Source organism: Candida orthopsilosis, assembly GCF_000315875.1.
Source record: "Candida orthopsilosis Co 90-125, chromosome 3 draft sequence".
NCBI lineage: Eukaryota > Fungi > Ascomycota > Pichiomycetes > Serinales > Debaryomycetaceae > Lodderomyces > Lodderomyces orthopsilosis.
This window is the reverse complement of record NC_018296.1, coordinates 829,014-849,142: the sequence shown is the minus strand read 5'-3', so window position 1 is coordinate 849,142 and position 20,129 is coordinate 829,014. Positions and strand designations below refer to the sequence as shown.

The 20,129-nt window shown below is 36.5% G+C and overlaps 7 protein-coding genes across 7 annotated transcripts; 5 read left to right on the top strand and 2 right to left on the bottom strand. All coding sequences in view use genetic code 12, as the record gives it.

The window, feature by feature from the left end:
* Nucleotides 1-1,763: 1,763 nt before the first annotated feature.
* Nucleotides 1,764-4,358, top strand: CORT_0C03680 (hypothetical protein; the record flags this gene model as incomplete). The annotated part of the gene is made up of 1 exon (XM_003868599.1): nucleotides 1,764-4,358. The coding sequence occupies one exon, from the start codon at nucleotides 1,764-1,766 to the stop codon at nucleotides 4,356-4,358; it is 2,595 nt and encodes an 864-aa protein (XP_003868647.1).
* A 215-nt stretch (nucleotides 4,359-4,573) lies between these two features.
* CORT_0C03670 (Jem1 protein) lies at nucleotides 4,574-6,547 on the top strand (the record flags this gene model as incomplete). Its single annotated transcript, XM_003868598.1, has 1 exon — nucleotides 4,574-6,547. One exon carries the CDS (start codon nucleotides 4,574-4,576, stop codon nucleotides 6,545-6,547), a length of 1,974 nt encoding a protein of 657 aa, XP_003868646.1.
* Nucleotides 6,548-6,940: 393 nt separating this feature from the next.
* On the top strand, nucleotides 6,941-8,632 carry CORT_0C03660 (Ape3 vacuolar aminopeptidase Y; the record flags this gene model as incomplete). Its single annotated transcript, XM_003868597.1, has 1 exon — nucleotides 6,941-8,632. The coding sequence occupies one exon, from the start codon at nucleotides 6,941-6,943 to the stop codon at nucleotides 8,630-8,632; it is 1,692 nt and encodes a 563-aa protein (XP_003868645.1).
* Nucleotides 8,633-11,090: 2,458 nt separating this feature from the next.
* Nucleotides 11,091-11,717, top strand: CORT_0C03650 (Ucf1 protein; the record flags this gene model as incomplete). Its single annotated transcript, XM_003868596.1, has 1 exon — nucleotides 11,091-11,717. One exon carries the CDS (start codon nucleotides 11,091-11,093, stop codon nucleotides 11,715-11,717), a length of 627 nt encoding a protein of 208 aa, XP_003868644.1.
* A 543-nt stretch (nucleotides 11,718-12,260) lies between these two features.
* CORT_0C03640 (Hst6 ABC transporter) lies at nucleotides 12,261-15,809 on the top strand (the record flags this gene model as incomplete). The annotated part of the gene is made up of 1 exon (XM_003868595.1): nucleotides 12,261-15,809. The coding sequence occupies one exon, from the start codon at nucleotides 12,261-12,263 to the stop codon at nucleotides 15,807-15,809; it is 3,549 nt and encodes a 1,182-aa protein (XP_003868643.1).
* Nucleotides 15,810-15,846: 37 nt separating this feature from the next.
* On the bottom strand, nucleotides 15,847-18,885 carry CORT_0C03630 (Uba1 ubiquitin-activating enzyme; the record flags this gene model as incomplete). Its single annotated transcript, XM_003868594.1, has 1 exon — nucleotides 15,847-18,885. The coding sequence occupies one exon, from the start codon at nucleotides 18,883-18,885 to the stop codon at nucleotides 15,847-15,849; it is 3,039 nt and encodes a 1,012-aa protein (XP_003868642.1).
* Nucleotides 18,886-19,252: 367 nt separating this feature from the next.
* CORT_0C03620 (hypothetical protein) lies at nucleotides 19,253-20,017 on the bottom strand (the record flags this gene model as incomplete). The annotated part of the gene is made up of 1 exon (XM_003868593.1): nucleotides 19,253-20,017. The coding sequence occupies one exon, from the start codon at nucleotides 20,015-20,017 to the stop codon at nucleotides 19,253-19,255; it is 765 nt and encodes a 254-aa protein (XP_003868641.1).
* Nucleotides 20,018-20,129: the final 112 nt, after the last annotated feature.

Here is a 20,129-nt window from a genome sequence, read left to right as displayed (position 1 = left end):
ATCTCGTAGCCTAATGAATTGAGCTCTTGTACTACAGAAGAGAATAATCATATAGTGTCTCGAAAATTTTGTCAGCAGAACCAGTGGGACAGAGATCTAACAACAAGAATGAAAAGTCTGCAATTAAAGACTAACGGGTCATTCTGAAGAATACTACATGTTTTATTTTGAATATCTAATAGAATAGTATAGGTGGTTGAGTAATAAAAGATGGGAAATAAAGCATTAAAGTGACAATCTTTTGTGACAACATTGCAATGCGAGTGCAACTTGAATGTATTCATAATGCTTGTGATTATTAGGAACATTATTCAAGCAGCTGTGGATGGACTTTCTTGAGGAGCTAGCATTTCAACTTGATTGATAGTCGTTGGTGGATTCACACACACTGGCGTGAAGTTTATACATGTTTCAACTGACACAAGCAACAATAGCTGTACTTTGGAAGCACCATGGAAAATGCTACATGGATGATGTTCCTATTTAATCATATGTCTTGAGATTTGTGGGTAGGATTGAGAGCACATTATGAGTGTTGCTAAATTATCATGTGTATCAAAAACGGAAAAAATAAAAGGTATACAGAGTGTGTTGCAAAACTTTCAAACTCAGAGAATTCAAGAACTGGATCATTTTATGTCAACCTGATGTAACAAGATTTCAGCATCATAAAAATATTGCTACAGATGTCCCTAAAGGTGTTCACCATAACAAATCTCTTTAAAGTGTGCCCAGCCCAATCAAAGCTATTTTGGTGGTATATTAACATTTTTAATGACATAACTAAGGCAAATTTTATTTGATATTCCACATTGAAAGTTTAAAAGGTGGAGATTTCCATGTTGTTCAATACTTGGTTTATTTGTTGCCAATGGATGCAGAGGACGGTGGAAAATGCGATTTCACGATCTGGCCAATCTGATTTCGTATTGAAGCTGTTGTCTTGTTGAAGTTGGGAACTCTGGTTGGAAAAGAGCACACCGAAACCCGTATTACTTTGGCGCTGGATTTACTGCTGCTGGTGCCATTGCAGCTTTATCGCTTACACTGTTATGTTGAATCACTGCTTTCGTCTTGATATCCGAAATTAAAATTATAAAAACCGCAAAAAGATCGATTTGAAAATTTAAAAGTCGTAAAAATATATCGCTACTTAACAAGGTTATAGATTCAACAATACAATTACACTGTGATGGATCACCTCTGGTCTCTCTCTAAGTGTCTCTTTCCAGTTTTTCCTTCTTTAGTCTGACTTCAGGATGACATATCAAAGATTTCATCAGATCCATGTTCAAACTTAAAATTTAAAACTTCAAGCATCAAAACCTAACTTCAACGGCGTAATCAACTGCAACTTCTAGTAGCTCTCTGGTATATTTGTTGCACTTGTACTGCAACCCATGGCAGTACAGTCTACACCATCTTAAGTGGCTTTTTCTTCCTGACTTCCAATTTTCAGGTAGCGTCAGATCTTGAACAATCAAATATTCCTCTGAATCAAGTATTCAGATCTGAGCTGGAAAATAGATCTCATTTGGTTACTATATTCCTGTACTTGGGAGTGGGAGAGAGAGAGTTGGTATCGTTTGCAACAAAGTTTTTGATTTTTTCGTGGAATTTATGCATATATATAATAGGCCAAATTGAAAATTTGGTGTCCGTGTCCTGTTCTTTGTGTCCCCGCCACTGATCGCGACGCTGGAAATTTTGAAAAATTATTCTTTGGAGGTAGTATACAACAACGCTTATAACTACTATCAACAATGTCCGTTTTCGTTGCAAAAGTCAAGAATGTTCTCAGCGGAGACACTGTTGTGGTAATCCCTTCTAAATCAATGCAAATCCCTCCCCCAGAAAGAGTCATTACCTTGCAGTATGTGAAACCGATTGACGATTTATTATCAAAAGAATATCTCCGTCAGCTATTGATTGGTAAGGAGGTAAAGATTAAAGTTGAGGGGAAAGCAGGAAACAGAGAATTCGGAGACCTCAAAGCCCCCATTTTTGAGTCATTGATCGAGTACTTGTTAGCCAATGGTTACGTAAAGTTGAGAGATAATCTCCCAGAAGAAGTCGTGGACAGTTTGGAGCAAATTGAAACAAAAGCTAAGCAGCAAAAGGCTGGACTTTGGAATGAGAAATTGAAAGGGGCTCAATTGGTTCCATTGGATGAGGAGATTATATCAGATTCTCATAAACATCCATTGAAATTTGTTGTCCAAAAGGTAATCAGTGGAGACCGTGTTGTGGCATACATCTATGTCAACGACCACAGAGTCTCAGAGTCCTCGTTTTTGTTAGCTGGTATTAAAACCCCCAGAACTGATGACCCCAACCAACCCGCTCACTTGGTGAAGGTTGCTCAGCAAGCAAAACTTTTTGTTGAGAACAAGTTGTTAACAACGAGAGCTAATTTGACGGCTTCCATTATTGGTAAAAGCCAATCAGGTGTTCCAATTGCATTAGTCAATCACCCACTGGGAAATGATGTTAGTGAAAAACTTTTGGAGTTAGGCTATGGGGAAATTGTCGACTGGCAGTCAACTCTTGTTGGTGCTACAACAATGACAAAATTGAGAAAAGCGGAACAAACTGCAAAGGCACTTGGTAAGGGAATATTTGCCAACTCCACAAGACCTACTAGCGCAGCTGGTCAAGGATCGAAGTTGAAGGTGGGAAGTATTGTAAATGTCTCCATTGCCAGGGTGATTAGTGCTGACACTTTGGCAGTCAGATTGCCTGGCTCAGATGACGAGGTCGTTGTACAATTAGCCTCAATAAGAGCACCAAAGCCAAAGGATACCATTTTGACAACCGATTCCGCGAAACAACAAGCAGTTGTCGCTTCAGCTCGTGAATTCGTTCGATCTAATTTTATTGGTAAACAATTTCTGGCTCATGTTGACGGTTATAGAGAGGCGAATAAGGAATTGGGTATTGAGGAGCGTCCTCTTGTTACAATTTCTGACTTGTCTGAATCCATTGTTACCAAAGGTATTGTCTCTGTGACCAAACATGGTAAAAGTACTGAACATGAGCGTTCCTACAACTGGGATAAGCTTGTGGAGTTGGAGGAAATTTCTAAAAAACAAAGGAAAGGTATTCACGGGGACGTGGAGAAATTCTTGACCGTAAGCACGAGAATTGTTGATGCGTCTGAAAATCATGCTAAAGCGAAAACTTTTTTAAATGGTTTCAAATCGAAAGGTAGAGTTTCTGGATTCCACATTCTGTATGTTCCAAGAGTAAATAAGGTCAAGCTCTTTAACCCAAAGGAGAGTTTGAGTTTGAACTTGATCCTTGGGGGTATTGCTAATGACGATTCGGATGAGGGGGTAAAGTATATAACCAAAAAGTTTTTCCAAAGACCAATTGAGTTTGAGGTATATGATATCGACAAAGTGGGATCATTCATTGGAAATTTGTATTCTGGTACTTCATTTATTCAAAAAGATTTGGTTTCTCAGGGTTTGGTTAAACTCCTGGATTTTGTAAACACCAATCCTGGAGCTTCTACATTGATCAATGCCGAAGATAAGGCAAGAGAACAACAAAAGGGAACCTGGAAGGGATATGACGCGAACGTTGAAAAAGAAGTTGCTCAAGCTGCTTCCCAGTTACAAGCAAGTAGTATTACAAAGCCAGAGTTTTATGATGTTGTAGTCACGCATATTAATGAGGATGGTGTCATATACCTCCAAAAGGATTTGAAGAAATTGGAGCAATTCGAAGCTGAGTTTGATCGTTTCCATGCACAAAATCCAAGTGCATCCAAACTGTCACAAGATTTGCCAGTTGGTTTGGAAAGGGCCCCTAGAAAAGGTGAGTTAGTGTCTGCGAAGTTTGATGGTAAATACTACCGTGCTAAATGTTTAGGTTCGGTTAAAGGTAAAGTGGAAGTCTTCTTTATCGATTATGGTAACATTGATTACGTTAGTGTTAGGGAATTGCGTGCATTACCTACCAAATTCGCACTGATTCCTGCTTCTGCATTTAGTACTGTTTTGCAAAATTTGAAATTGCCACCCAAGAACACAGATTATTACACCACTGCTGTCGAATTTTTGGAAGACTTGACTTTAGACAAGAAATTGGTTGCCAGTGTGTTGCCCGGAAAAGAGACCACTTACGAAGGTATATTGTATGATGCAGAAGAGAGTTTGAAAGATGCTACATACACTATCAATAAGGAGTTGGTGAGTCAAGGTTGGGCGATTGTGGATTCCAAAATAGTTAATCCAGCTGTGAAAAAATATGTTGAAGAATTGTCGGAGGTACAAAAATCAGCCAAATCCCATCATAAAGGATGTTGGGAATTTGGTGATGTTTCATTTGAAGAGCAAAGTTTGTTGGTGTAGGGGCTCTACTGAATAAACTGTGTAGGTCAATCGAATCGCAATTTCACCTCCCTGTCTATAATGTTGTTGCAAATGCCACAAAACATGTATAAGCCTTCTATGCAGTTCTAGAAATCGGAATTTTTTTGTATGTGTTGTTAATTTTCACACCAACTACTTTAACCAGAAGCTAGATCACCAACCTCACAGCGTTGTTTAAATAGCATACACTCTTCATGAAGGTACCGGTACGACATTTGATTACATGCCTTGCTTTTTGCAATTACCCAGCGTTAATCGTTGGCTCAAAATTATCACCTACCGATGTTATGGGTAAAATCGAAGATGTTGAAGTGCTCTTCTCCAAAGAGGGTCCGACACCTGTTGTACTTGAACATTTTGATCATATAATTAAGGACGTAAGATTATACCTGTCGAGTCAAGTTGTCGACTTAGGACACAACGAATTGAACAAGTCTTTGACACAACTACTTTTCAAACGTGCTTTGATTGAAATCAGTCTCAAGAAGGAAGCCTTGGCCATAGCTGATTTACAAGATGTTTTGAAGTTGGATCCTTTAATGAAGCCAGCAGAGAACAAGTTGGTGGATATATTGGTATCGAGGGGAGATTTTGCTAATTTGGAACAATATTTGAAAGATGCCAACATATCCAGTGATTCACCTGCTTGGGAAGCGATCAAGGTATTTCAGCATCACTGGACTTTGTCAGAAAAGCTCTTTAAGGAAAAGAAGTTTGATGAATGCTTGAAGGAGCTAAATGAAGTTGCTGTGGTTAGTAATAACAACTATGATGTTTTTGAACTATATTTAAGAGCAAGCTTAGAGTTATTCAAAAAGGATTCTTTGAAAAAGATAAAGTATTTGGATGAACCAGAGGTTAGGATCAACAAAGTAATTGTCTCGCTGCTATCCAAATTGATAAAGATTAATCCAGTCAAAAATCTACAACACTACACATTATTATCAGAGTTTTACCTCATCACTGAAGTTCAGTTTGATCAGGCTTTCAAGACGGTAAAGAGTTGCCTAAGAATTGATAACGATTTCAAAGCATGTGGTGAGTTATCAAAATTCTATTCCAAATACGCAAAGTTTTTGCAGGATTTGGAGAGTTATTCAATAAATAATGGTCACGTCTACCCCCAATTGGAAGTGGAGCATCAAAGCAACTTTGACAAAGAACTCAATGACTTGAATTTCAAAGAAATAAATGACTTTTTATTCCATGATGCTGTTAAATTGACCAGAGCTGAACAAAAAAGATCTTTAAAAGTGAAAACGAATTTTGATTATTTGACTGCAAAAGTTAAAGAATTGGGGTTATCCAATAGTGAATTGTTATTCAATATAGACTTGACAAAATTGGCTTGTGAATCATTTATCCAAATTGGTGATTACAAGGGTGGTAGAGCAGTCTGTAAACTTGTCAAAGATAAAGAGTTCTTCCCTCTTGCTGTGCCTGAAATTGATCAGTTGTTGAAGAAGAAGGATTATCAGGGCGCTGAAAAGAAATTGCTGCACTTTAATGGGTACGTTAGAAATACGCAATTGTACAAGGAGAAAGTGAGACCTATTGAAGAGTATCAGGCAAAGATTAATCAAGAAAGGCAGAGGCAGCAACAGCAACAGCAACAGCAACAGCAACAGAATTATTATAGACAACAACAGCAGCAGCAGCAGCAACAGCAACAAAGACAGCAATACCAACAATTTAGACAACCCCAAAGTAAACCAAAGACTGACTATTATAAGATCTTGGACATTGGAAGAGATGCTGATGACAAAACTATTAGAAAAGCATACAGAACACAAACTCTAAAGTACCATCCTGACAAATATAAAGGCACAGATTTGACTCCGGAACAAATTGAGCACAAGATGCAAGATGTCAACAAAGCATATGAGGTGCTATCTGATCCAGAGTTGAGAGAACGTTACGATCGAGGTGATGACCCTAATGATCCATTAAACGGTGGTGGGCAACCGCAATATCGTGGATCCAATGGCGGACAACAGTTCTCATTCAATTTCGGAAATGGTGGTGGCGGTGGTGGTGACTTTTTCCAACAGTTCTTTGGTGGTATGGGTGGTTTTGGTAGTAGTGGTGGTGGTGCAGGAAACCCATTTGGAACCCACCATAAGGTCAAGATTAAAAAGAATAAAAAGACAAAGAAGAGGGGCAATTGAGAATCAAAGGGGGATAGATATGAATAGGGTTATAGATGATAGATACATGTTCTTAATGTTTCTTGAGGGTGTAATTTTTGGTGTATTTCTTTGATATGCCAGTATAGGGGTTTTTGTGCGAGGCGCCCGATGCTGGTTGTTCTCAACTTGTCTTTCAAAGAAGAGGTGTACTAATTATTGATGTTTGGATGTAAATGTGAATTTTTGTATGAGTAATTCCGATAAGGAAGGGAACAAAAAAGTTGACATTAATTTTATCAACCACACTTCAAAAACAACACACGTTTCTCATCAATTCCATCTCCCAATTTAGCTGGCAGCAGATTGCTTTACGACATTCGCTTTTACCCACTTTAAAGTAGTAGCTAATTAAGAGACACAAAGTTTGACGCTATGAAGTATTCAGTGTTTTTATCAATTGCAATTGCATCCACAGTTGATGCATTTCCAACTTTAAAGTTCTGGCAAGACATTGTACCATTGGGTCAACAAGATCAAACTAATCAAGCAGTCCTTGTCAACTCACATTCCAGTAAGGGAAACGAAGAGCCGCGATTTCAAATTCAGCTGATTGATGTTGGACAAGAGGAAGTGCTGCCACAATACGAAGAATCGGAATCAATCACCATTGATGACATAATTGATGAATCGACTTATTTGAAATTACCAGAGATTGATTCTGAATTATTACAAGAAAGTATTGATGAGCTGAATTTGAAGAAACGTGCCGAATCGTTGTTTAAAATTGCCAATTATTCCACTAAAAAGTACGGTCATCCAACTAGAGTCATTGGTTCACCAGGACATTGGGCTACCATCAGGTATATAATATCTGAATTGAAGAAGTTGGGTGGATATTACACAATCAAAACGCAAAGCTTCGATGCAATTGATGGGCATATTGAATCCTATTCATTATTAATTGATGGGGTTCAACCAAAAAGTTTAAAACCGTTGGCATTGACACCACCAACAACTGACAAACGTCCAGCTCATGGTAATTTGGTATTGGTTGAACTGAATGGGTGCTCATTACACGATTACCCACATTTGACAAAGGACAACATTGTTTTAATCAAACGAGGAGAATGTTCATTTGGAGACAAGTCTAGAAATGCTGGTAAGTTGGGTGCAAAAGGAGCAATTATCTATGACTCGCAAGGTGCTGTTTCGGGTACATTGGGTACACCAAGTGGTGAAGAAGTCGCTACGGTAGCTGTTGACGAAAAGGATGTTGATGAATATATCAAAAAGTTAAAGACTAATCCTAATCATAAATTTGAAACTACATTGTATGTTGATGCATATGTCAAAAATATATCAACTATTAATGTTGTTGCCGATACGGTATTTGGTGATCACGATAATATTGTTTCATTAGGAGCACATTCAGATTCAGTAGGGGCAGGACCAGGCATCAATGACGATGGTTCCGGTACCATATCATTATTGGAAGTTGCTAAACAATTGACCAAATACAAGATCAATAATGCAGTTAGATTTGCATGGTGGGCAGCTGAAGAAGAAGGATTGTTAGGTTCAACTTATTATGCTAATCATTTATCTAAACTGGACAATAAGAAATTGAGATTGTTTATGGATTACGATATGATGGCTTCACCAAATTATGAATATGAAGTTTATGATGCCAATAATAAAGATCATCCTAATGGATCAGGAAATTTACGTGATTTATATATCGATTGGTATACAACTCATGGATTGAATTATACATTGGTTCCATTCGATGGTAGATCAGATTATGTTGGTTTCATTGACCAAGGAATACCAGCAGGTGGAATTGCCACTGGAGCTGAAAAATTAAAAGATAAAGAAGCTAAACAAAAATTTGGTGGCGATTTGGGTAAAGCATTTGATCCGTGTTATCATCAATTGTGTGATGATTTGTCAAATCCAAGTTATGAGGCATGGGGATTGAATACGAAGTTGATTGCACATTCAGTAGCTACGTACGCTAAAACATTTGATGGATTCCCAAAGAGAGATGAAGGTAAAGATAAAGTACAACAACAACTGATTGGTAATGCATTGTTTACTAGAAGAGGCGATTTGTATGTGATTTAAAGTCTTGTGTTTATACCATTTTATGCAGTTGTTGATGTAAGGGAGCTAATTTGCGAACATGAGTCATACATAGAATGCATATATAGGCACTCTTAAAGTACAGGAAGTGCTATTCTCTTAGATAGTAATGTAGCAACCTCTTTGATCACTATCCTCCTAGGCTACCTCTTTTGAGATATGTTTACAAAAGAAAATGTCCATGAAATATATTCCACATAGGCTATTCCACTATATAATATATCACTAATATAAGTCCCAGTCACAGTGTCAAATGCAGGGCAACAATCTTACGACTCACTGCCACTTCCATTTCTACCAAGAGACGATTGGAATCACAGATCAAGTTAGACAAACGGGTAGTGAGAAAGGAAAGGCGGACATTTAACAATTCTGTGACATGGAAATTTCTTCCAAGAGGATGAGAGACTTATGGCAAGGGAAGAAAAATTTTTCATCACAAGTTTGGAGTCTCCAGATGAAGCGAGTTTTAAGTTTGTTGAGGAAATTCAAAATGAAAACACAGAGGTTGAAGAAGTTCAGAAAATGAGGATGATGTGTGAGCCCAAGAAACGGCAAAAATTGACATCTCTGACAGTAAATTATTATACAAGATTACAAAATGACGCGTACCCCCTTAATATTCATGTGTGCAAAGTAGCCCGGTTTTTTAGAAAAGTGTTTTGTTTCTCGTGGTGGTAGACCATTTCCATCACCAATATGAGATGAAGAATAAATCTTATGGCCCATTGAATTACTAGCAACTGATCACATTGTGCTTGTATATTTTGAAACCTGAACAAGGTATATTTTACTATTATGTTTCGAGAAAGAGAGCTTGTGAATTGAATACGAGGCAACAAGTTCTAATTTTGATTGAAAAGAGGTTACAAGTTGATTACCGAAATACCAGAATGAAAATTGTTAGAAACCTTTGATCTCCTCAATAAGAAGGTAAATTCGATTGTGATTTGTCTTTTTAATGGAAACAATACATCATCTTGGTAAAGAAAGGAAGTTTACTTTTGGACAAAAAGATATGAACGAAATACATAATGGCGTCTTCAGTGAAATTGAAAAAATTGATCTTGTTAGAATAACTTAGTGATAAGAGGCACTGGTTGCAAATGGGTTAATAAAACAATGACAACTTTCGGTTTTTGTCAAACCCGTGCACGTGACCCCTTTGCTTTTATCTTTATCCTTTTATCTCTTGATTCTTTATCTTTACTTCTTTGTGATACTTTTATAAAAACTCAACTGTAATTTTAAGCTTCAAACTGTAACAACTACAACAAAAATGTATTACATGTTGATACTACTAGAAGAGTCTACAAAAGCAGTACTAAAGACGCCGCAGTGAAAACCATCTTCAATCAACCTGTCTCTCTTCTCCCCACTTACTCAATACTCCTCTTTTCTAATTTTGATTCTCTCTTCTTACGGTGATGGAATTACTTGTCTGTTTAAAGGATTATTACATGTATATAAAGCCAAACGTTTTCAAATAATAATTTAAAATCGAAGGAGGGGAACGAGAGGGTGAGTCTTTTGAATCATTTTACTATTTTTCCGTACCTTTCCTCTGTTTCTGATGCTTCCGTACAGTTCCTACGAGAGAAAAAAGCATCTGATCATAACACGGTCATACGACGCATAGGCGTATATATATATATGTGTGTGTGTGTGTGTGTGTATGTGTTGTGGTGTATGGTGATCTTTGATAAAGTGGTGTGAGGTCATGTGTTGCTTAAAAAAAGTCTCCCCACAAATCACAAAAGAAAATTCAACAAAGAAATAAAAAATGTATTGTGTTGTATTGTATTGTTTTATTAGACACTCACACGACTACACACACACACACAACTACACACACACACAACTACACACACACACACACACACTAAATTCTTAATACGGATTGCACTTCTCCTCCCCTTTTTCTCTCTTTAAATTTGCTCATACAAAAAACATTCCCCTCCCTCTCTTCTAGTAACTAATATTCTAACCAATGAAAACTAACCGTCCACCACACATGACTCTCCTTATTTTAAACTCAACAGCAATCATCAATCAGTTTAGAATATAAATACTCCTTTAAAAGTCCTTTGCTTTCAACAATTTTACAACACATTTCTTGTATTTGTTCTTCCTTATAACTCATCTTTACCTTTCTACTTTCCATATACAAGGAATAGTATAACCCAACTACTATATATTACAACTGCTTATCAATTGCCTTTTGTGCTGCTAATCTAACACACGGCACACAGCACACAGCACACAGCACACACACACACACACACACACACAAAACTCCGAAGGACGCAAAACAAAACATAGATATATATCTTTTTTTTTTTTGCGCTTTTACCACTCCATATATAAACACACATTTAGTCGTCACAATAGTACGATCTTAATTTTACCGCGCTAACCAACAACAACACGTTTACAAGCAATGGGGGGTCAAAAGAAAAAGAACAAGTCTGATGCAGTCCCATTAGATTTGGAAAATATTAAACCATTGGAGCATTTGCAAGCTGTTCCTAAAGCCAGGTCATCTTCCATCACTTCTGTTGAATCGGTCGAAGAACCAGGTGTTTTGAAACAAGTTTTAGTTCCACCAACTATTCGTGAATTTGATGAGTTGGAACAATTTGAAGCTTTTGTTCGTGATGAAACTTGGGATAATGAATTTGATTATTTCCATGGTAGATTACACTACTATCCACCATTTGTTATGAAGGAATGCCATGATGATGTTGAAAAGATTAAACCAACAACAAATAAAAATTCCAAAAAGTTTAAACGTAATTTACAACATCATATTCAAAAACATTTGATTAAGGATTTACAAAAATGTTGTGGGTATGAATTGAATTTTGATAAAGGAGAAATGAAGGAAACTTTTGATAAATTATCTTGGACTTTTAAGGATGATACTGACCATGGTTTTAGTAAAGAAGAAGAGGATTTATATGATAGACATTGGAAGTTGGAATTGGATGTCTCTTGTTCAAATGATTCAGCCATGGTTGATGTTGATTTTAAAGCTATTCCAATTTTACACCAGGAAGAGAAGTAATTTCTATTACTAACTATAGGCTTCTAATGAATGGTAATGTTTTGATGATGAAATGATGCAAATGTCCAAATTATTTTTTTGTTATGTGTTTTGAAAGTAATTTATATAGTTAGAATCAAATTGAATACTTTGTTCTTTCTAAGATCACCAACTCTCATTGTAAGTGATTGATTTTACACTCTTATCAACTGTTGTTGTGGTAACCTACTTACATTGAATGATCCTTAAAGTGCTGTATTGTATAATGTGTGTACGTGTGTATCAATTGTCAAATCCCAATTCAGTAATTTTTCTGTTGTAAAACTTTGAACACTTTACAACCACATACTAATATATATACAGCATTCGATATCTCGCCCCCTCAATCATTTGGATTAAGGTAAAAGGGGAGTTCAGTTGAGAATGTCGTCAGATTGGGAAAGATGAAACTTGGTTAAAAACACCTATTACATTGTGGGCTGCTTCATATATAAAACAAAAAGATGTTGCAAATCTGAAATCTGCGGGTTATGTTCTGTTTAACAAACGACAGAAGTCTGCTCAATGATAAAGATGGATGAGAAATCAGGGATTGCTAAAGTTGATATTCCAATCACTACAAAGGGAAAGGTTTTTATGTTTCTAAAGCTAAAGCAAGACTGGTTGATAGTCATATTGGGCATAACTTTTATGGCAATATCAGCTGTTAGTACTCCAATATCGACTCTTGTTTATGGTGATATAATTGGTGCTTTGTCAAATTACTATCTTGGAAATTATTCATCGTATGATGTCTTTATTCATCACTGCTTGAAATTATGTGGCATATTGATGGCAGTCGGTTCGGGGAAGATGATTTCTGTTTGGTTGGGAATGTCATTATGGTTGAAATTTGGAGAAATACAACAGCTGCGTGCAAGATTTGCGATCTACGATAACTTATTACAGCAGGATGCAAAATGGTATGATATTAATCCTAACATAATGGGTGAGTTGACTCAAGTTAATCGATGCATTGAGGAGTTGCGATCAGGAAATGCTGAAATTATGGCTGAAACGGTACAAACAGTTGCATTGATTATAGGGCTAATATTTATGTCTTTCTATCAATCATGGGCCATTACATTGATAATCATGGCATCGGCACCCGTGATGGCTATTTGTGCTTGGTACTTTGGGAATATCACTTATCGTGCACAGGAGCAGGAGAACAACCACAGCTCAAATGCTAGCAAAGTTTTAGATTGGTGTCTTACTTCACCGTTGACAGTTCGAGTGTTTAACGGGAAATATGTTGAAATGGCTAAATTTAATGGGTTCACAAAAGAGTCGGCAAAAGCATACTATAGAGTTGCCAGCGCAATAGCAGCAAATTTAGGAACATTGAAATTCCTTACTTTGATGATGTTTGTTCAAGGATTTTGGTTTGGTAATTATTTGCTAATGAAGGGAAATGTTACTGTTAATCAATTGTTTACTTGTTTCAGTTCCTGTTTGATGTTGGGACAGTCAATGTCCAAAATCAGTCAATTGATGACAATAATAAACACTGCCCATGCTGCAGCTAGTAGGATAGCATCATATTTGCAGACATTAAATGAACAACAGTATAAAATGAGAATAAGAAAGTACCCGTTAGCATGTAAAGGAGAAATTGTGTTTGATGATGTTTGTTTCAACTATCCAGCTAGACAAGAATTGGTTTTAAAAAATACCTCATTTACAATTGAAGCAGGGAAGATGAATTTTGTTATTGGACAATCTGGTGCTGGAAAGTCCACTGTACCTCTTCTTTTAATGAAGTTGTATGATAGAAATAGTGGGACAATCACAATTGACGGTATTGACATTGATGTGCTTGACCCGTGTTGGATATCGCAAAACTTTGTGCTACTTCAACAAACTCCCGTCATTTTAAGTGGTACAATGCGAGAAAATATTGCCCTTTCAGTGATTGAAGAATATGATTCTATTGAAAACGTTCCCCTTGATTTGATATGCGAAGCTGCAAATTTCGCATTGCTAGAGTCGGATTTGGAAACAAAGATCACCCCCTTATCATTATCCGGGGGTCAGCAGCAAAAATTGGCAGTTGCAAGAGCAAAGTTGAAGAATCCTCCGGTATTGATTCTTGATGAAGCATTCAGTGCGTTGGACTATCAAACCAAGAACATTTTACTTGCGCGGGTGAAAGCTTGGAGAAGAGGTAGGACTACAATCTCAATAACACATGATTATAGTCATATTGAAGCGAATAATAATGTTATTATGATGGATCATGGGGTAGTTGTTGGGCAAGGACAATCTACCTCTAAAAAGTTTGCTGACTTACACGATGGTGATCTTACTTTGAAAAATGAAACTGAGAATCGAGGATACACCGTTGAAAAAGCTTCAGTTAAACCTGTTGAAAAGCTGGAGGACAACGAACTTTTAATGGGAACTTTTGCAATTTTAAAATATTGCAGCTACACAATCGATACAAAGCTCGTCATCGCCATAGGTATCATAATTTCTGTCTTGGAAGGTGGTGTTTCGCCAGTCTTCTCCTATTGTTTTGCAAAATTGCTCTCCACTACAATAGAGGCATCCATTGGTGTGAATGTCACTAAACAAGTCATTCAATGGTCAGGTGTATCAATTGGAATTGCATCATTTATTGGAATTGCCACGTATGGTGCCAAGTTTTTATTATCGTATGCTAGTGAACGATGGATTATGATGTTGAGGAAACTTGCTTTTGAAAAGATAAATGGACAAGATATGCACTTTTTTAAGGAGATGAAGACAGCCGAAGTGGCCACTTTGTTGATGAATGATACACGAGATTTGAGGAATTTAGTGAGTACATTTTTGTCTGTTATTGTTAATTTGGTAGCCATGGTACTTATTGGGATTATATGGTCAATAATTGCTGGGTGGAAGTTGGCACTTGTTGGTCTTTCATTTGTTCCTTTGATATTGTTAATCACTGCTGTATTCAGTATAATTATGCAATCGGCAGAAAACAGATACAAATCAAGTGTTGTTATACTTGAAACTCATGTCCATCAAACAGTTTCTTCAATCAAGACAATTAAATTGTTTGCCATGAATCGACATTTTGCTGATAGATTCAACCAATGTTTGAGCAAAGTTAGCAAGGATGGTAATTTCCGAGCAATTCAAACTGGTGTTGGCTATGCATTGAATGATTTGGTTTCAGCGGTTGCAACTGGTGTTATATTATACTATGGTATGGAGTTGACGGGTAAATTTGAATACACCCATGGACAGCTATTACAAGTGGTAACGTTGCTTACATTCACCTTGGCTAATGCAGCCAGTTTGATCCATTCATTGCCGGAAGTCACTAGAGGTCAACGAGCAGGAACATATATTGTTAAATTGCTTGAACTGACACCATTTGCTAAAATTGAAAATGATGGGTACGCGACACCTAAGATTAATAACGAAGTAATTAAGTTCAACAACACCTGTTTCAAATATAATGACAAATATGTATTACGCAATGTTTCATTTAAAGTTTACAAGAATCAATTGGTGGGATTAGTAGGGAGGTCAGGTTCAGGAAAATCAACAATTTCATCACTCCTACTACGTCTTATTGATTCAGATTCCAATTCTATTTCCATTTACAAACAAGATATATCAACTGTTAATATTGATTGGTTAAGAGAAACTGTTAGTATTGTACCCCAACTTCCCAAATTCTTTGAAGGAACAGTATTGGAAAATCTTATTTATGGAATTAACCCAACACAACAAATCAATTTTGAAGATTTAAAACGTTATCTTCGATTATGTGGGATGTATGATTTTGTAATGTCATTGCCTGAAGGATTACATACTAGAGTTGGTGAGGGTAATAATACTTTATTATCTGGGGGTCAATTACAACGATTATCCATAGTTCGGGCATTGATTAGACGACCCAAATTGCTAGTCTTTGATGAATGTACATCAAACTTGGATCCAATAAATGCCAAAATGATTATGGATTTGATAAGGAGTTTGAAAAACAAATATACTATTCTTTGTATTACCCACGATCAAGAGATGATGAATATGGTTGATGAATTGTACACTTTGATAAATGGAACAATTGTATAATAAACTAAATAACCCGATTTAAAGTGAATGAAAGACTCTATTTGTACTTGACAGTGATGGGCGGAACATCCACATCTTCACCTTCTTCATCTTCACAACATGCTTGTAAAACCAAGTAATGTACATGAGCAGGAATATCCTTTTTGGTGACTAATTTAATCACTTGTGAAATTGGCAAGTTCAATCTTTCTTGCTTCTTTTTAGGTGGAAAGAATGAAGCATACAATACAACAACATCATATGACAAAATTGAAATCTCCAATTTATCTTCATTAGCAAACTTGTCAATCAACTCTTGCAATGTCAAATCTCTATCGATTATAATTTGATCCCATACTTGATCATATTCTTTAGACCCGTATTTACCACGAGCAGATTTTATAGGTTCGGAAAACCCAATAAATGGTAAGGCCAAATTAATGAATCCGTTCTTGTATTGTTCAATATCGTCTTTCTTATCAACAACTTTGTATAATTCAAGACACACCAAACCAGTAACCAATGCGGTTGTGGTGGCAATTGCTGGGATAATCTTACCAGCAATAAATTTAGTCTTGTGAGCATCTGCAGTTTCAATACCATAGTTTAATGCTCTACAGTTTGAAGCAGCGGTGATAAACTCTATATGGTGGTTGGTATCGTCATCCTTTTCAAATTCAATTGGATTCAATCTGTATCCAGCTAAAGTGCTTGGCTCAGGTAAGGATGCAGCAATCTTTCTAACTTCATCGTCATCTGCTGATGACGACAAATTGTTTGCTTGCTCTTCAGCCTCAGCGTCAGTGGCTGCTATCTTGACTCCTGACTTTGGTTTAAATTCCGGAATTTCAATCTTTTCCAAAACTTTAGTGTCAATATTGTTTTGTTCCTTTAATCCATAGATAAAGGCCAATAAATTGGCACCACCAATAATGAAGTCCAAATGGTCCTTATTGTTGACATCAAATTTCAAAGGGGTAGGAGCACGCTTAGGTCCAGACCAGAATGGTTCTCCAGTTGAGGTTTTGGCGTCATGAGGGAAGTTGTACAACAATTGTTTAATCTCGTGATTGAACTTGGTTTCAAATTCTAATCTGGCCCATTTGATACAATCTTCAAAACTATAAGGACGTTCATTCAAGTACTTGGAAATATTCTCCAAAGTTCCCTTCTTATCGGGATTTTGCTTCAAAGACAGTTCAACGTAATTTGGTTGACTCAAGTATAAATTGACACTTTCCGGTGAGTCAACAAAAATTCCTTGAAATAATGATTTGGCCCAAGCAATGGTGTGGTCAATTTTACTTGGAAAAGAACGTAAGGTACATAAAGGAATTGACTTTTCTGGCGGATCATGAGATGATGAATAAGATTCAGTCAAGAATGGCACAACAACTTGTGTATTACCCTTTGTACCCAAAGTTCCTGATTCCAACAATGGCTTTTGGAAAAATACACAACGACTATCAACGTAGGTTCTTGCTTCAACATTATCCAATGCATTAGTGACCAAATCCAAATTGTTCCAAAATGCATCATCAAAAATGTCTTGTGTTTCTGGTCCAACTTTATCCAAACGTGATTCAATTTTGCCTTTTAATGCAGGATTCATAGCTTGTACTGCTTGTGCAGCAACATCTGACTTATTTTTACCAACGTCTTTAGGTCTGAACAAAAATTGACGATTCAAGTTCGATTTCTCGATCGAATCATTATCAGTGATGAATATCTTACCATCAGGTCCCGAACCTAATCCCATCATGGCCCAATTTTTCAACATTTCACAACCAATGGCACCTGCACCTACAAGGAAAACTTTTAAATTCGCAATTTTGTCTTGGAATTTCTTACCAAAAACGGCAATTTGACCATCATACCTTGAACCAATAGGCTTGTTGTTTTCTTCATCACGAGGATACTCTTCTTTACCTGGCAACGACTCTAATGAATCAAAATATAGCCATTGTTTAATGGGGGTGAACTTGGAAGAACAACATTTCAAAACTTCTTGAGCAATCAAACCACCATAGAAAGCCACCATTCCTGGGGTATCACCTTGAGCTTGGTAAAACAACTCCTTTAAATAGGATTCGTTGATATCCTCAACGTTATTTTGTTTAGCCAATTGTTCAGCATAGGCAAATGCTTCATTGGCATCTTCAACGTTATAGGGTTTTGGTAATCTTTGCCTCTTTGTCTTGAATGCATGCAAAGCTTGAAATCCTATATGTAATTGAGCTGGTTTATCGAATTTGGCAAAATCTGATATTAAAAACTCGGGGTTTTTCAATTGTTCAAGTAACGGTTCAAATTTAACATCTTTGGGGACTTTAACCTGAGTATAAAGACCTCCTTTTTTATATTCTCCTTCAATTCCATCCATTTTAATCTTGAATGCATAAGGCCCCAATACTTCAACTTTGTAAATACCTTCATTCAATGCTGGTAACCCTTCAACTTCTGAAAATTTAACAAAATTGCCATCTTCAAGTCCATGTCTATTTTCATCCAACATTGTCACAGTTCCATTTTTCTCAATATCAGAAACAATTCCTGATAATGGCTCTTCACCAGTTTGATCAACAATGGTAAATTTGTCACCAAAATCAACAAAAATTTGTCCAAATAAACCACGAACATCGGCATTTATAAACCCAATATCATTAGCGTGGGTAATTTGGTTGATTTTAACTTGTTCCTCCAAGGAAATATTGGTTGTAACAATACATTTAAATTTCAACAAAGTTTCCTCCTCAATGTTATCAACAACACTAATTGGAACATATGCATTCAATTCGCGTAATTTAACTGCACTGACTTGATCTCTTGGTTGACCAATATCTGATTCAGAAAGAAAAAATTGCGTTGACAAATCTTGAATTTGAATTGGATTTGGATCATACAAACTCAATGATTTGACTCCAGCAAGTGCAATGTTTTTAGCAATTTCAACCCCTAAACCATTTAAACCAATGACTAGAACATTGGCATTCTGCATCTTAAGCATTGCTTCCTTACCCAACACATACAATTGACGCGAATACAATCCCTCATCAATCTCTTGCAAAGGTGAATCTATTTGCATATTATCAGACATTATTAATATTACTCTACTCTTTTATTGACTGTATCTGTTGTATATGTCACCAATGTCCCTAAAGTAAAATATCCTTTCTATTTGTAATCAATTAAAGTTGTGTGTGTGCGTGAGTATATGTGTGTGTATATAGGTGTTGTAAAACTTTCTGCAACCAAAAACTACTTGTATGGAAAGAAAACTTCCAACGCATATTTACACAGTATACAAATTACAATGGCAAAAACGAAAAACGAAAAACCGAAAAAATAGAGGTAGTGTACTTTTGTACAAAAAGAACAATTTTCCACTGAGTTATATGCAGGTGCAAATCAAAAGGGTTTTGTTTTATATCAATGAAAGTCCTACACAGCATACCATGTGTCTATTAATTGATGTTGTATGATGCAGTTTCAAACTCTTCAATCTTGTATTCTTTCATTATTTGTCTTAAATCAACAGACTTGTCCTTTGGATCCATAGTTTTCACAACTCTTGCGGGAACTCCGATAACCAACGAGTTGGCAGGAACATCCTTGGTGACTACACTTCCAGCACCAATGACACATCCCTCACCGATAGTAACACCACCGATAATTGTACAACCCCCACATAGCCAACAATTATCTCCAATTGTTACTGGAAATGCATTTTCCAACACTTGATCGTGTTCACCGTAAACACGTAAATTAGGATCAATTGGGTGACCTGGAGTCAAGATAGATACATTTGTTCCACACATGACATTATCGCCGATTTTAACCACTGAACAATCCAATATAGTCAAATTAAAATTACTGTAGAAATTCTTACCTAGATATGTGTTGAATCCATAATCAAAGAAAATAGGGTATTCCATAAATGTACCAGATCCTACATGGCCAATAAATTTAGCAAGATAATCTCTTTTAGCATCAGCAAATTCATCAGCTGTTTTATAATCTCTAAATCTGAAATTTCCATAGTCTAATAAGTAATCTCTTGCGTTCATTCGTACATTGGTCAATTGTTGTTCTCCTGGATTATACAGCATACCGGAGATCATACGTTGATAATTTTCATTGTCATGTGGAGCATGATTTAAGGAGTTTTTAGCAAATTCGATTAATTCGTGATTTTTTTCAGTATTGACTTTCCAGGGAGTAATTGTCATAATAAGGGGGCTTCAATTGAGATGGAAAGAAGGTGTATGCATCAGGTAAAAGAACTTTTTTTTGGTAGATTGCAAAATATAAATTGTCGATCTGGGGTCAAAGTTTTGGTGC